Source organism: Sturnira hondurensis, unplaced genomic scaffold (genome assembly GCF_014824575.4).
Source record: "Sturnira hondurensis isolate 20B ecotype Veracruz unplaced genomic scaffold, ASM1482457v3 Scaffold0013559, whole genome shotgun sequence".
NCBI lineage: Eukaryota > Metazoa > Chordata > Mammalia > Chiroptera > Phyllostomidae > Sturnira > Sturnira hondurensis.
In genome coordinates, this window is record NW_028086190.1 from 5089559 (window position 1) to 5106159 (window position 16601).

Below are 16601 nucleotides of genomic sequence, written 5' to 3' on the forward strand. Positions count from 1 at the left end.
ATAAAGTTATTGGTGAAAATAAAGACATGTCTTTTACTTTACAGAAAAAAAACACAGAATTTTTGGCCAACCCAATACAATGATGAGTCTAGGGACAGTAAAAAAGATAGTAAAAAAGGGTTAGTAAAAAAGATATTAAATTGTACACACAGATATTTGTTTAGCAGGACAGAAATCAGCCAGTTATCTACATGGAAACTATGTTAATAAAAGATTTGTATTAATTACAAGGAAAAAAAGAAAATTCTGTGAAATTCTCAATTCTAATCCAGACCTTGGCTAGATAAAGCACAGGCTTTGTCAGTTTAGATTAAAATACCATGTGAATCAAAGTACCTGCCACCACCTGGGGACAGTGTTCCACCAACTGTTGGAAGTGACCTAAGGGCAAAGACCCGTAACAAGTCATAAAATTGCTTTCTAACAGTATACATTGCTATATATAAATACATGTATAGCTTACATATTTACATATAAAATTAATGTAAGTAGAAATATAATTCTATATAAAATTGTTTTATATTATAAACATATAAATGAAATATATGTAATTTACTTGTACAAAGTATATAATTGTACAGTATGTTTGTGTTTACATTTAACCTAGTGTGTCTCTATATGTATGCATATCTGTGTATAGAGTAAGTCCTCACTTAATGTCATCCATAGGTTCTGCGACTTTAAGCAACATACAGGAGTGGGCAAAAAAGTACCAGAACATCTGCAGTTGTCAGTACATAAAAGACAGAGTTATTCTTGTATTATAATTTACTAATTACTGTAGTATTTTTGTATGACAGTCGTAAACCTACTTTTCCCCCCTACTTTTGTATGACAGTCGTAAACCTACTTTTCCTGTGTATGTATAGCACCGTAATCATAATAACAGAGATGGCTCCCTTTACCAACTGTCACTTCTGTGCCAGCACACGCTAAGCGTGTCACACATACGCTCTCATTTAATCCCCCAACAAGCGGTTAAGTTGCTTGCCCAGGGGTAGATGGTGGCAGAGCCGGGGAGAGAACTAGGTATTCCTGTTTCCACAGGCAGGATCCTACATCACATACAGACTAAACCACGTGACCAAACTAGCCTCAAGTTGGCTATTGGACGCCATCACCCTGAAGATTCCGGTCTCTTTCCCAAGCTGAGTCCCAGCTCCCTGTGGGCAGTATAGGTGTGCATATAATAAAACAAACTTTACATAGCCTAATTGATGTAGACAACAGTTAAATTCCTATGACATCTCATCAACATTATAATGAAATGTTGAACACAATGAAGTTATTTGAGGACCTGCTGTATGTTTATGAATATCATTGAAAACTGGAAAGTGAATGTGATTTTTTAAATTAATAAAATGAAATTTTTTATTACAAATAGTACAATTTTTTTCTGTAAAGCTTGGAAAATAATTTCCTCTGCTGTGTAGCCTGAATAATTCAGAATGTGATTAAGTGGCTTGATAGGGGAAAATCAGATTCATTGCTACTGAGTTTCCTTAAAGTGGGCAACATAAAACAGGTAACAGGGACAAGCATATTTTCAAGTCTAGAAGTAATAATATCTGTTGTAAAACTTAAGAATGATTTTGGTAAAAGGCAAATAATTTTTACTGTCATGAAAATACTATTATAAAACAAAGAAAACATAGTACTTACCAACTTTTCCTTAAATAGGTGTGGAATATTTTATTTTTCTTAAATATAAAATAAAAATTTCCTGCTTTATATCTCTGTTTTAATCCAACCTCGATCATGTGGTTCACAGGCCCACGCTCAACCCACTGAGCTACACCAGCCAGGTCCTGCTTGATATCTTAATATTAAAGTTTTCAAAGATAATACTCTTTAAAGTTATTAAGGGCCCAACAAAAAGCCTTTTAAGCAATATTAATCAATGCATTGGGCTTTTATATAAAGCAACTTAGCCCTGACTGGTGTAGCTCAGTGAATTGAGCTCGGGCCTGTGAACTAAGGGATCACGGTTTGATTCCCAGTCAGGGCACATGCCTGGGTTGCAGGCCAGTTCCCAGTGGGGGACACACAAGAGGCAACCATACATTGATATTTCTCTCCCTCTCGATCCTGCCCTTCCCCTCTAAAAATAAATGAATAAAATCTTTAAAAAATAAAAAAAATAAAGCAACTTAATCATGTATATTGTCAAAGCTTCTGCGATTATTTTGTTTCTTAATCTACACAATACAAGCAATAATACTCATCTCTTAAAATGTTATAACTTAAATAAAATATTAAGTACCTTACAATGTGTCTAACCAAAGTGTATGCTCAGAAATGTTAGTTCTCACTCTTTTTCTAAAACTACACTACAAATAGCAAATTAACTTTACATAAAATTATTTGAATAAAAATCACCTGTGTGGGGGGACGTTCATTGTTCCTTTTTATGCTCACTGCAAAACTAACAGTTTACCTTTCCTTATCTGTCACACTGGCAAATGTTCTTGGTTTCGATTTGCTGTTACTGACGTTTTAATGAAAATGCCTAATGATAGCTGAGGCTGAGAACGGGGCCAAGCAGGTGCTCCTACACACCCTTTCAGATGTACACACTGACCTAAACAAATATTCATAGCCTCAAAGCACGCACGCACGCGCGCGCGCACGCACACACACACACACACACCACTTAAACCACCTGTATTTTTGAACCAATAAATCTGTGTTTCTTGAGCTCTGCCCTGAGACTCTAAGCAGGTATGCTGTTAGGCTTAAATTATAAGATGCTCATCTCATTTTTAATAATAAAAAATAAACGTAATTTGAATGCCCAACAACATGATAATAATACATCTCACAGCACAATCGTAAGATGGAATATTGCATGGCTCATTAAAATAAGGTTTTTATATAGGTGTCAATCCCATTTTCCCACGTGCTGAGGATCATCTTGATTCACTTATTTTATACTTCACATCTAATCCATTAGAAACTCCTGGTTTTACCTTCACAAAACAAACACAGCCAGAATCTCACCATTCTTGAATCCTACCACCCTGTTCCAGGCCACCATCATCTCCAGTCTAGATTACACGGTTAACCTCTGACAAGTCTCTCTGTTTCTTCTGTAGACCTAGTCTAAGAGATGCTCAAATGATGTACTTTTAAATGAAAATAATGCTGCTCTATCCAAAAATACAGGGCACAAAACTATATGTAGCATACTTCCAGTTTTATCTGCCAAAATGTTAACAATGCTTACATATGGGAAATAATGGAATTACATACATTTTTCCTGTGTTTTCAAAGTTTTTCTTACCATGAGCGTGTTTAACGCCCCCCCCAAAAACCCACAAATAAAATGTTCATTAAAATTTTTAGATGAAGCTGAACTGTATGCTATAGTTTTAGTATTTAAAATGTGACCTAATGAAAAGCTAGTACTCAATTAAGAAACATGGTAACTCTAATCTCAAATTACTACTCATTGAAGACAAATTTAAACATTGAAAGGTATTTTAAAATTATATATGAGAACGTACACTTTTAAAAAAGAAAACTGTCATAAGAAGTTTAAAATAAAAAGGCACTTTTTATTTTATTATGTTTTTCTGTTGTTCAACCTAACCAAAAATGGAAATAACTTTTTATGAATCTTTTAGCTTCCAACTTATACCTTCTCTGTTAAATTATTATTTTTAAAAAATGATGTGGGAGCTTTTGCTTTCTTAGTTCTTTTTTCTCTGACCTTGAAATATAATTGACTACTTTATGAGTCTCAATGGTATAAGTCATTAGGAAGATAAAACATATATGGGATTAAAGTAAAAAAATGATAAGACTTTTAAATTAAGTAATGATGTTAATAATCCTACTTTATGAAATGGCTTATGTGATAGATTTTAATTATTATTGTAATCAGGGTTTATCAACTAAAAATGTTTAAACTTTTTAAAGTAAATGAATTTTGGAGCTCTTGTTCAAAAGTTTACTAGAGAATATATGGCTATACATTGAAAATTATTAAATGACTTCATTTCAACATTCACATTCACATTCTATATCCTCAGAGCATGGCAAATAATTTTATTAATAATATAAAGAATAGGGCTATTCTTAATAAAAATAAGGCCAGTATTCATGAAATAGGACCCTTTGCCACAATTATTATGACTCCAAAAAATCTTTGCAAACATGCCATTGGAAATTTGAAAAACATATTCTTTTTTCTTCTTGCTTCTTCTTTCCCATTCATAGTCTAAGTGTAATTAAGTTTTGAGAGTGAAAAATAATAAAGCACAGGGTTCATTTTCTATTAAAATTGAGACATGAGCAATAAAAATCCAAAGAAGCTGCAAAAGGTGAGGAATGATACAAGGTGCTAAGGGAGGCCTGCATCTCTGAGCCCCTCTGGGGCTGCTACAGCTTGGGGGGATAGAAGATGACAGAAAATGATGCTGAAAGAGGGCGTGTGAGTCCTGGCCGGTGTGGCTCAGTTGGTTGGAGTGTCGTCCTACAAACCAAAAGGTCACGGGTCAGGGCACAGGCCTAGGTTGCTGGTTCAGTCCAAAGTTAGGGGTGTACGGAGAGGCAGCTGACCCACGTTTCTCACAGTGATGTTTCTCTCCCTCTCTGTCTCTCCTTTCCTTCCCCTCTCTCTACAATCACTAAGTGTAACCCGGGGTGAAGAGAAAGGAAGAAAGGAAGAAGGGGGAGGGGAAAGGGAAGGGGAAAGGGAAGGGGAAGAGGGAAGAAGGAGGGAGTAAGGGAGAGAGGGAGGGAGGGACATGTGAATAAAAGTTGGATCAGAGTTAGACAAAGGAACTATTTGGGAGACTTGCTGTAAATAAATCTTTTATTTTTTCCATAGTCATCCCCTTTTAACCAATGTCTAGGATTTTTCATGGACAGAATTATAAAACTGTGACAACTCAGAGAATATAAGGTTTTGGTACTTGTTTCAGAAGCTCTCATCCATTTTCATATCAAAAATATCACTAACCACTAAGATGCAGGTAGTCCTTTTAATTAAATTAAATATATTCCCACAAAACCAAAATGTTATACTTTCCACATGGTAAAGGCTGAAATACATGTATTAATTAGAAGACCAGATTTATTTTTTAAGGCAGATAAATCAGGAGGTGACCTTTTAACTTTATAGATTCTTTGCTTTATCAAAAGATCCTATAAATATAAAAATATTTTAAATTTTTCTATAAGTAATCAACACGCCAATTATGTTTCAGATGTGATTTAAGGTTATCAGAATTTAATAGATACCTAACTTTTCCCAGGAAAAACAAGAAACAACTATAACTATAGCTTTATTCTAAACCTAAATGATTGTCATTCTTAATGTCAAATGTACTAGAGATAGCAAAATAAAAAAATCTGTTTTCATAGAAGCAGTATCATTTCTGACAATTCTTTCAGTTTCTCCCTATTCCAAAATATTTTTAAAGTAACACAAACCTAATGCCCATCGGCAGATGAATAACTAAGTAAATGATATCATTTATAGTACGAAGTCCTGTATGTAAATTAACGTGATTCACAGATAGATCATTTAAGGCTTGTGTAAGACTCAAAGAGTATAAGGCTACACACAGCTGTCTCAAAAAGTTGGCAGGCTTTAATCTGTTTGCTTCCAGTCAATGCCATGTGCCAACAAATACACCAAGATTCTTTCCTGGAGATTATACTCACCACTGGTTTCCCTGTTTCCTTATAACCGTGTGTACATACTGACACAGAACCTAATGAGGACATCTAGGATCGCTGGTTAGAATAAGAGAACTATATCCCTAAAACGTTCTTTGCTACGGTACTGAAACCTAATGGGCACCTTCTAGGCCCCGGATTTCTGGGTTCTCTCTTTCTTCCCTTTTTACTTATGCTCACAAGCTACCAACTTCTTTCCTGAGTTCATCTTTCTTGTAATACCTTGTTCAAAGCAAAATGTCATAACCAACAAATACAATCAATTCTTTCCGACCATTTCCCCTAGAACTATACCATCAGTAATCTTAAATTATCAGAAGAACAGTTTTCTCAAATATTTTGCCACTGCCTACCATGAATTTCCATCTTTCCACCTCTGATGTGTTTCCTCACCACAAACTGCCTGATCTCTAAGCCACTGCCTCATAGTTTGGTACTGGTTATAGCAGAAACCCATTTTAATGTACAAATTTATATATTAGCTCCCACAAGTATTTACTGACAGGCTGAATTCCTCGTTAAGTAACTCTCTTTATTTTAATCATTCTTTCACCTATTCCACTAACCTGGCGTGTCTATCAGCAAATAGAATTTGAGGTATATTAAGCATAAAAATGTAAGGCAGGATCCAAGATAAAATTGTTAGCATTATTAGTTATTAAATTTAAATCCAAGCTTACTTGAAATCAAGAAATAAAATACACTAGATATGTAGATTTTGTTGTCTTCTGAACTACTGTACACCATATAAAACAAAGTTGCCTAACGAAACGGCCCCAGAGGTCTAGTGGTACTACAGATACTATTAACCGGGTCAACAATATAAAATATCTCAGAATAGTACAGTAGACTTGGGGGAGGGGAAGAAAAACAAAGAAATCTTTGGCTTGTTCTACTTTTCTCCACATTACATTTTCCATATTCACCTTCTAGAGTTACCAATAACAGAGAAACATTCTATATCTAACTAACTGTGGTTCCTGACCTGAAAGTGTGTTTCCTTCACAGACTTAGATTTCTTACAGAATTTTATAACTATTAAACTAGTTCCATTAATTCAGAATCAGCAATAGAACCACCTTATCTTTCCTAAACCCATAGATTTTAAGATTTTATCTTTGTCATTCTATAGATTCATTACTGTGTTTCAATGTATGTATTTGTCTTTATTTATCCTGCTCATAGTGCAATATTACTCTTTCTTTAAATCTATAAAGTTTTTAGTCCTTCTGGCTCAAAATATAGCCTTGCTCTGATTTTGTTTCTCAACGTTTATTACACATTTTTATTTCATTTTATTCTACTTTCATTCTTTTATTAAATGAATCTCATTCACGTTTTCTATTCTGCTGGCTCCCTGTTACCCACCACTTCGTCCCTCTGCAGACCACTCTGAGTGACTTGCTTATCTGTGTTCCAAGTCACTAACCTCTTCACCTCTATACCTAAGCAAAGTTCAAACCATTCACTGAGTCTTTCATTTCAATGATGATATTTTCATTTCTCGTCTTGTAATTTCTACTCATGCCTTATTTCTCAGAACATTTAAAAACACTTATTTTAAAGTATCGTTTAAAGTACCTTTCCACATCTTAGGTAGTATTCCTACCACCTGAGGTGCAAATTTTCTCATTTGATGTACAAGTCATTTCTTTACATGCTTTATACTATTAACTTTTCCATCAAAGTCTTTTGTGTGTTCTCTGAAGCATGCCTACTGAATATTTTTGAGTTTCCTTCTACAAGTACACACTGGCTACAAGTACACACAAGTACAAGGGTTGGACCATTTTAAAGCTAATTCTCAGCTGAGCAGTCCTGGGATAAAGCAGTAACATCAGCTAAAGACCCTACTTGGATGTAGGGCACAGACCTGGGGTTCCAATTCCTTTGTGACTTGTTCCTACCCAATGTCCAGAGCAGACATCAAATACCCCTGTACCTGGCAGACAGGGATGTTCCAGGTCCCATTCCACAGAACAGCCCTTCCTGACTCCTAGCTTCACACAGGCCATAGAAAAGAGAGGTTGAAGCCGACATTTCCCTAATGTTACAATGATCAACTCTTAGCCTCCAGCTAACTTTGCACACCCCAGTGAGCTATTTAAACTTCAATCCTTCTCTTGTTTCGTGTTGAATATCCTCTTTATTTCTAGTATCTGAGCACTTGCTCACTTTGTTTTAAGCTTGGCTAAATATCCCTCAATGCATTTGTTACATTCATCTAGTTTCCACACCATGTGTTCAGAGTGAGAAGTCCTTTCACCTTGGCAAACTTTGATAACCAAAACTGACACAGACAGTATGGGAGAGATAAATTACAAGACAATCATGACTAGGAACACATGTATTTTTACACCATCAACGTAGTTTCTGGAATCATCACAACTAAGTGGGGTTTATTTCAGGAATGCAAGGCTGACTTAACATTATAATACTGAACAATGTACTGCACGTGTCGGCATACTTTACATGGGAAATATGTTGTGCACCACACAGAGTCTCTGTCACACAGTCTTCTTTGGTTGGTTGGTTGGTTGGTTGGTTTTTCATGATTAAACATGCGAAAGCCATTCTTAGATCAACAGGCCATACAAACATAGGCAGTGGGCAATATTTTGCCAATTCCTTATATAATTCAACATGCTAACATAATAAAATAATTATATAATTATCTCAATAGGCATTTAAAATGTACTTGATAACATCCACCATTCATTCATGATTTTTTAAATAATGCATAATACAGGAAGATAAGTCCCTTAACCCAATAATAATCAACAACTAAAAACACGTAGCAAACTTCCTCCTTAAAGGAGGAATGTTAGAGAGATTTTCTTTAGAGTGGGAACAAGATAAGGAGGCCTACTGTTTCCACTTGTACTCAATTTACACTGCATCCCCCCCAGTGCAGTCAGGAAGGGAAAAAATTACAGAGTTGAAGTTTGAAATGGAGAAACAAAACTGTCACCATAGAATAAATAATTTTATGGTCTAATTAGGAATCCCTACAAAGTGCAGGTAAAGTATTCAAATTGATAAGAGAGTTCACCAATGTGGATGACTTTAAGACTAATATATCTATTTATTCATGCACCCACTAGTCGGTTGATCTAGTCTGTGGGGACTCCTGGAAGAAGTAAATTAGGCAAACTTTCTTCCAGAAAAAATTTCACGTTAGTTTCTGTGTAGACACTGCTGACCTAAGATTATCCCATTCAGATCATCAGGCAATCCTTAATGTGGGAGTCTCTCATCCAAGGCCCAATCTGCTGGTGGAGCCCAAAGTTTGGTCTCCTACTTCCAGCACTCAATTCTGTTCACAGTGCTAACTTTGATTTCCATTCATTGGGGTTTGTTGGTGGTGGTGTTTGTTTTATTCTTGCCCTTGGAGATTTCCTTTACTCTTAATGCAGGAAGGGACTTATCCAAAATCTAACTGTACGCATAGAGAAAGGCCTTTTTGAGCATCAAGTCCAAAGAATGATTTATAAAAACGATTACATATAAAACAAGTGGTTAAAAACAAAACCCCAAATGTTAACACTGGTTGTTTTCAGATAAGTTATAAGTAGCTTTGTTTTTCCCTCAATAGTTTTCCCTATCTTTTATCCATGACCTTATTTTTATCTTAATAAAGAAGAACACGCAATATAGTTTCTTCTTTAAAAGAAGTTATGCACAGGACATATTTAAAAAACTATTGTGAGGCCCTGGCCAGGTAGTTCAGTTGGTTAGAGCATCATCCCAATACATAAAGGTCACAGGTTTGATCCCTGGTCAGGACACATACAAGAATCAGCACATGAATGCATAAGTAAGTGGAACAACAGACTGATCTCTCTCCCTTCCTCCTTTCTTCTCCCTTTCTCTCTCTCTCAAATCAGATTTTTTTTAAAAAATTTAACTATTCATTTATTATTGAAAAATAAAATAATATTTATCGATCATATACTTACTTTTCAGTCTTTTAATTAATTCTCATAAAAATCCTGTAAAATCCCTAATTTTGCAGAAGAGAAAACTAAGGCTCAGAAAGGTTAGATTATTTGCCCAAGTGACAGAACTGGGATCTGATTTCGCAAACACTCGTTCCAAGGCCAGAGCTTTTTCTACCGAATCATGCTCCTCCCACAAGAGAGCATTTGCACATCGCCACCTGCTAGTTCTAATTAAAAGACAGTAATTAAACAAGCCTCCACTCCAGACAACAATATTTAAGCTACTGGCATTTTAAAGAAATTAATACAAACAGCTTTTTATCTGCTGGAAGACACTACAACTAAACACAAACTAAAAGCTGTTGTAAAGAGGAAAGACTCCAATATGACACAGTTATATGTTTAGTCAAAGAATGGTTAATTACATTACCTATTAATGGAACATGGAGCATGAAACTGTTATTGTTGAATGACCAATTTACTTGTAAAAATATTGAATTTGACTAGTAATCAAAGAAGTGCAAAGAATAACAATACATATTAATCAAAAAAGGAAAAACTTTTAAAAATAGTAATAGCCAAACAGGTAAACAGTAAAATCCTCATACATTTTTAGGAGAGGATATAACTGGTAAAAATTTGCTGTAGGCCAATTTATAATATTCATATTTTAAAACAGAAAGTGGCTAGTAATTCTTACCTGGGAAATTATCCTGAGGAAATAAACACAGATATGTACATCAAGATTTAGCTATAGGGTTGCTCACCCTAGAATTACTTGTAATTGCAAAAACGAAGGAAAAAAAAGAAACTGGAATGAAGCTAAATCTACAATAGTAAGAAATTAGGTTAATAAAGTTTTGTAAAAATAAAATCCCAGATTCGTTATTTATAGACCGAAAGACCAGGAGCAACTCCACTGAGACCTCTCGCCTTTACCAAAAAGCAACGGCAATAACAATAGTGCCTAATTCACCCTAATTCACAGATGGTATAAAAGAATCCGTGTAGGGACTACACCACAGAGCCCAGCACGTGCGTGCTGCTACTCAGTGACATACGTATGCGGCGGTTCGGAAAGCGGCCGTGAACGCTTAAACTCCCTCTAATGGTTGTGCAAGTTTTGCAACCTCTTTATATCTCGGGTTTCTCATCTACAGAACAAGAGTTTGTGCCAGGATTATACGAGATAACTGTTCATAAAGTATTTAACACAGTGCCTGACAAATAGGAAGCTCTCAATAAACTTTGATTATTTTATTAGTAGTATTAGTATTTAGCTATTAGAATAAATACATGTTATTTGTGTAATCAACTGCATACTGAGTCGCTTACTGTATTAGGTATGACACCCAGTAGAGAGGCTGTGCAGTTTCATTTTGGTTTTCCTGGAATTAGATGTTCCGTTCCAGTGTGTCTCCCCTCACTAGTGAGAACTCCACGGTATTATAATCATAAGCTAGAGTACTATTACACTTTATGACCAACATTTCCTAAAGACACCATAGTCCTAAGCCCATTAATGGAATTTTCTATATAGCAACTATTTTATTGTAACTTTTCTTTTCCCTTCTGGAGAACCTTCCCACAAAGAGATGTCAGGGAGAACAACTCTTCCTAACCAAACCGCCTTCATCCCCAAGCATGCACTCCTGAGAATCAGGGGAACCCAGACCCAGAACCTCTCAAAATCGAGCAGATGTGTGGAGTTTCAAGGACCAGAGGGCACAAAAAAGTAAAGTAAAACAAACAGGAAAAAAAAACAAGAAAGATAAACAAAACAAGGAAGAATTTATTATTTTAAGAAATCACTTTGTTTTAACTAGCAGGTAAAACCTACTTTCACAATTTCCATACATGTGAATCCTACTTGGAATTAAGGTCCCAGAAGCACATTTCAGCCCATCCTTATAAGCTCTTAGAGAATAAAATGTGATATTTTGGGGTCAGTTCCCTCCTCGGGACATGGGCATGACTCCCTCAAGGACGCATACCTAGAGGAAACAAACCACTATGCAAGGGCTGTTTTCCTACCTTAACAGCTTCTCCGAGAGTTTGGTTTTTTTCAGCTTCCTCACTGGAATGTAATTCAAGCCTATAATTCAACTCCTGCAGCTGCTGTGCCTGTTCATTCAGTAGCATTTGTGCCTGCTGCTCCCGAAGTAACGCATTATTCAGTTCTTCACATGCACTTTCAAACTTCTCATGGGTGATCAATTTCTAAAATAAGGGGAAATTTTAATTATCAGTTGTCTGCATTTGGGGGCATTTATTCTTCAGAGCTGTATCTGCTAACATGAAGAATATAACACAAATATTTGTAAATGTCTGATACATGACAAAAATATAATTTGTTTTTCTTAATTTCATAAACCAAGATTTAAACAATGAACAATCGCTCTGGTTTTTAAAGTACAACAGCCATACTTCCAAAGTTATCACACTGAGTTAAATAAAATCTTGGGAAATTTATTTCAAGTAAATCCACAATGCTCAGTTTAAATCTTTGATGCATGACCATGTTATATAAAGATTGTGACTGTGGGCCCTGGCCAGGGAGCTCAGCTGGTTAGAGCATCATCCCCATATGGCAGGGTTGCGGGTTCGATCCCCAGTCAGGGTGCATACAAGAATCAACCATTGAATGCATAAATAAGTGGAAAAACAAACTGATGTTTCTCTCTGCCTCTCTCTTCACCCCTTACCCCCATCTCTCTCCCTTCCTCTCTCTCCAAAATCAATAAATAAAAAAATTAAAGATTACATTCATGGGAATTAAAGCCTTTAACAAGTTTCTGTGCTTTTAAATGATCACCTGAAAGTCTGATCAATGTAACCTACCCTCCAGGTTTCCCTTGTTAAACACCCACTCCTTGGAGAGTCCTTACCAAACTACCCCTACTGGCTCTCACCACAGCTCACACCATCATCTCACCCTCTACTTTCTTCACAGTCATTATAGTTACCTACATTCATCTCATGTTTTTATTACCTGTCTACACCCGGCCACCAACCACACTGGGCAGGGACCTCATCCAACATAGAGAAGAGTGCCTGGCACTCAGCAGGTGCTCAAGAGATATTTGTTGAATGAAAGAATATTTATATAAACATCTGCACAATAATACACAACGTGATTTTTATAATATTGCGACTACTTCGGAGAGCAGTGCACTCTGCTCTGGAATAACTAATGACAATTCTAGACAAGGGCCATCCCTCCAGGGATGTGGAATCCAGGGAAGAACCACTACTATTATCTCCTGTTTAAAACATTTAAACACATGAAAATCAATTGCAACAAACAAGAGACATCTTGATCTTAAAGTAAAAGGAATAGGAAGGTTTGTTTCACAAAAGGTAACCTGAGAAATACATGTGGAAAAATAAAGGAAACCAAAAAAAGAAAGAAAGAAAAATAAAGGAATCCGTGCAGATCACATAATCACAGTACATTTACATCTATTTAAGAGTAATACCTTTCCCATTCTTGAAAAGAATTTGCAGTGAATTAATATAATTAACCACAAATAAAAAAACCAATTTGGATTTTTTAAAAAAATCTAGCAGGGGGTCATGGCGGGTGTCTCAGCTGGTTGGAGCAGCATGCCGTACACCAGAAGGGTGCGGGTTCCATCTCCAGTCAGGGCGCATACCCGGCTTGTGGGTTTGAGCCCCAGCAGCTGTATGCGAAGGGAGGCTACTGACCAATGTTTCTCTTTCTCTCTTCCCCCCTCTTTCTCTCTCACCACCCCCCATTCTTCCTTTCTCTCTAAAATCAATAAACATATCCTCTGGTGAAAATTAAAAATAAATAATAAAAAAACTAATGGGAGCCAGGAAAAAAATCCAATTGATTCTAGGCATCTGAAATATATAAATTACTATAGTTGAATGTTGACTTTACCTCTGAGTTTCCTAAATTTGAGACAAAAACTGAAATATTCTTAGTTATAGTCTCCTCGTGGGCCAATAATAGCCAGCATGTGATTCAGGCAGAGAGAAAAGCCTGCTGGAACTAAGTTTGCAGCTAAACTTACTATATGAGTCTTTCTATATTATAATATGTAAGTACTCAGTTCTACTTTGACACCAGGTATCTGGACTGCTACCTCCCAGAAGCAACTGTTTTTACTATTATTTGCCTTTTCAAAGGTGGACAAAATGCATTCCTCAATACTGATTAAGTTTCAAAACGAACGTATAGCATAAAAACAGATTCTTAATTATTAACCTAAGTTAACACAAAGTAATGAGAATGAACACACGGCACATAGAAAAGATGCCTCATCTACTGAGCGTCGACTAGTAAAGGTGTATCTAATACAAGGCTGATGCGTGGGATACCGGTGGGACCTGGGATGAGAGGGGAGCACAGAAGGGGATGAGCGAGGGAACTGTGTGGAAGCAGGGGCAGTGTTGTTGCCCCAGCAACCAAGCTAGCACAGCATGTGAGGCCATATTCTTTGCAGAGCATGCAAAAAACTGGTGAGATGATTGGCTAAGGGAAAAGCCCTCCTGCTCCCTCCCATCCCTGGATAAGGGTGAAACCAGAGGGCACAGCTGTATGTGACCACAGAAGGTCTACATGGCAGCCAGGAGGCCCTATCCTGTTGGTCTTGTCTGGGAAAAGGATGGGATTGGCTTGGATGGGGGGCGGACCCTCCTGGAACGTACAGAATTTCGGGCTGGGAACTTTAAACCGAGAGAAGGGAGAAACAGCCTCTTCCTCTGGGATCCACCTGGCAGACACGCTGGCCGGGGCTGGTCCTCTTTGGTCCCGGGAAGCCACGAGGAAAACGGTGGCACCAACAACACACACAGACCCCAGAAAGGAGCTTGAAGCTGGAGAGCAACCCACATAACGGAGTCGGACTCCGAAGATCAAATAACGATGGAGCCTGGGGAATTTGGGGCCTTATTTTGGACTTTGGTACTTTTAGGAAGAGTTGGGTTTTGTTTGTGTTTTGCAGAAGAGATGATCCTGGAGATGGGGAGTCCTCCATCTTCCCAAATGATGCAACATTTAAATAAAGACTTCTTTTCTTCCCCACCAGTCTTTGCCTCCGGAGCTTGCCTGTGAGTGGCAGCGGACAGCTGAACCCCACTTTTGCTCAGTGATGCTTATACAGTGGTTAGATTTTAGGAACGCATCTTTTTACTCTCTCTTAACTGCTGCTTCACTCTCACTTTATCCCATTACAATTAAATTCTCCCCTTTTAAAATATCAACTATAAAAGCTCCTCTGGGCACTCCAGTTCCATTTCAACTTCTTAATATCCCTCTAGTTCCTAAAGCCACAGCCCTCTCCTGGGATTTGTGAACCGACACTTTTGTACTTCTTCTAAGACATGTGGTATATTGTTTTAAACTGCCACTGCTTGCCATCGCACCACTCTGCCCTTCGCAGTCTCCCTGACATCTACAAATCAAGATTCCCTGCCATTTTGTAGGACTTCTTCCCACTCCTCCAGAATTTCTCCTTTCCCAGAACACTTAGCTAATTTTAGCCTCTCTCTTGCCCATCTATCCCTTCCAGAGACTGCCTCAATTCCAGTCACTCTCCTGCCAGTAAATAAGAAAACAAGTATAGCAATGTAGAATACGAAAAAGAGAGTGTATGAAAGCAATTTGAAGGCACTAATAAGCCAAAATATGATCGCAGCAGCTCAGCTGTGTAAGAACAACTGCCCGTAGATGAACGTGGTATTCCAAAACTCGGAGAGTGCTGAGCAGCTTTTGGCTGCCTGAACGTGTCCTTTTCCATTACAAGTGCAGGCCAATCTCAACAAGTTATGTTTCCTCCTACACAGTTTGCCTGAAATTAGTGAAAGATGATGGTTGCAGGCATATTCCCCAATTTTTTAGAGGAAAATAACATCTTTCCTCCCAATCTATTACATTTTTAATAAAATAATCCTGTATTATAAACACAACTGGGTATAAGCATTAACCACTATAGTGAAACGGTTCAAAATACGAGTTTTGGAGCCCAACTAGCCAGGTTCAAATCCTGTCCTTCCCACATACTGTGTGGCTTTGGCAAATCACTTAGCTACTCTGTGCGCCATGTTCCTCATCTGTAAAATAAAGGTAATAATACTATTGAACTATTATTGATTTGACAGAAATGAATACCCTCACATGATTAAGGTGAATGCCTGATATATGAGAACTATCCAGAAGGTACCCAGCCATATAATATGAACACCAAAGACATTTATTGAAGAAAATACAAGATATAAGAAACATCATACATAGGACAAGGACATCTCAGTCCCCTTGAAAGCAGACACCTTGGAACCTCACATAGTTCTTTCCATCACCATCAGCCGCCCCATTGTATTTTCCTGAATCTCATCAACAGTCTGAAATCTCTTCCCTTCCAAAGGTGATTTTAGTTTTGGGACAAGCCAGAAGTAGACGGGCACCAAATCTGGGATATAGGGGGGTGAGTAACCTGGGTGATTTTATGTTTTGCCAAAAAACTGATGCATGAGCAGGCATGTTATCCTGATGAAGCTGCCAATCACCAGTGACCCGCAGCAATGGCCTTCTGAATCATCCAAATAGTTTGTGCAGAGGAATGTCCAAGCTTAATGCAAAATTTGATGCAGATTTGTTGCTTTGCTCACTTAGTCATTTTGAATGTGATGGCCACTCATGATACGTCATGCTCACTCAGCTGGTGTCAAGGCCCCCAATGACTAGTACAGTGAAGTCATCATTGTTCACACATGCACATTCCGGTCCACTCTCCTTGGCTGCCAGGTTACATCAATGAGGTGTAAACTGTTCTCGTTATATTAACAAAGGCTGGACTTTTTCCGGACAGACCTTGTATGGTTGACAAATCATCCAACGTTAGAAATCACTCAGTAACTTTAAGAACAAAAAAGGGGGCCACATACTAAACCTCCCCATGCAGGGGAGGCCTGCGTGGTGAGCCTTACAAACTCAGAGACTGTGAG

At 37.4% G+C, this 16601-nt stretch overlaps 1 protein-coding gene across 3 annotated transcripts in view; it reads right to left on the reverse strand.

Moving 5' to 3' along the window:
* CCDC171 (coiled-coil domain containing 171) overlaps positions 1–16601 on the reverse strand; it is a 313810-nt gene that overhangs the window by 133714 nt on the left and 163495 nt on the right. For all 3 annotated transcript variants that reach the window (XM_037061926.1, XM_037061927.1, XM_037061925.1), the window contains one exon: positions 11664–11849. In XM_037061926.1, coding sequence (XP_036917821.1) covers positions 11664–11849 — 186 coding nt within the window. The remainder of the gene's footprint in view (positions 1–11663; positions 11850–16601) is intronic.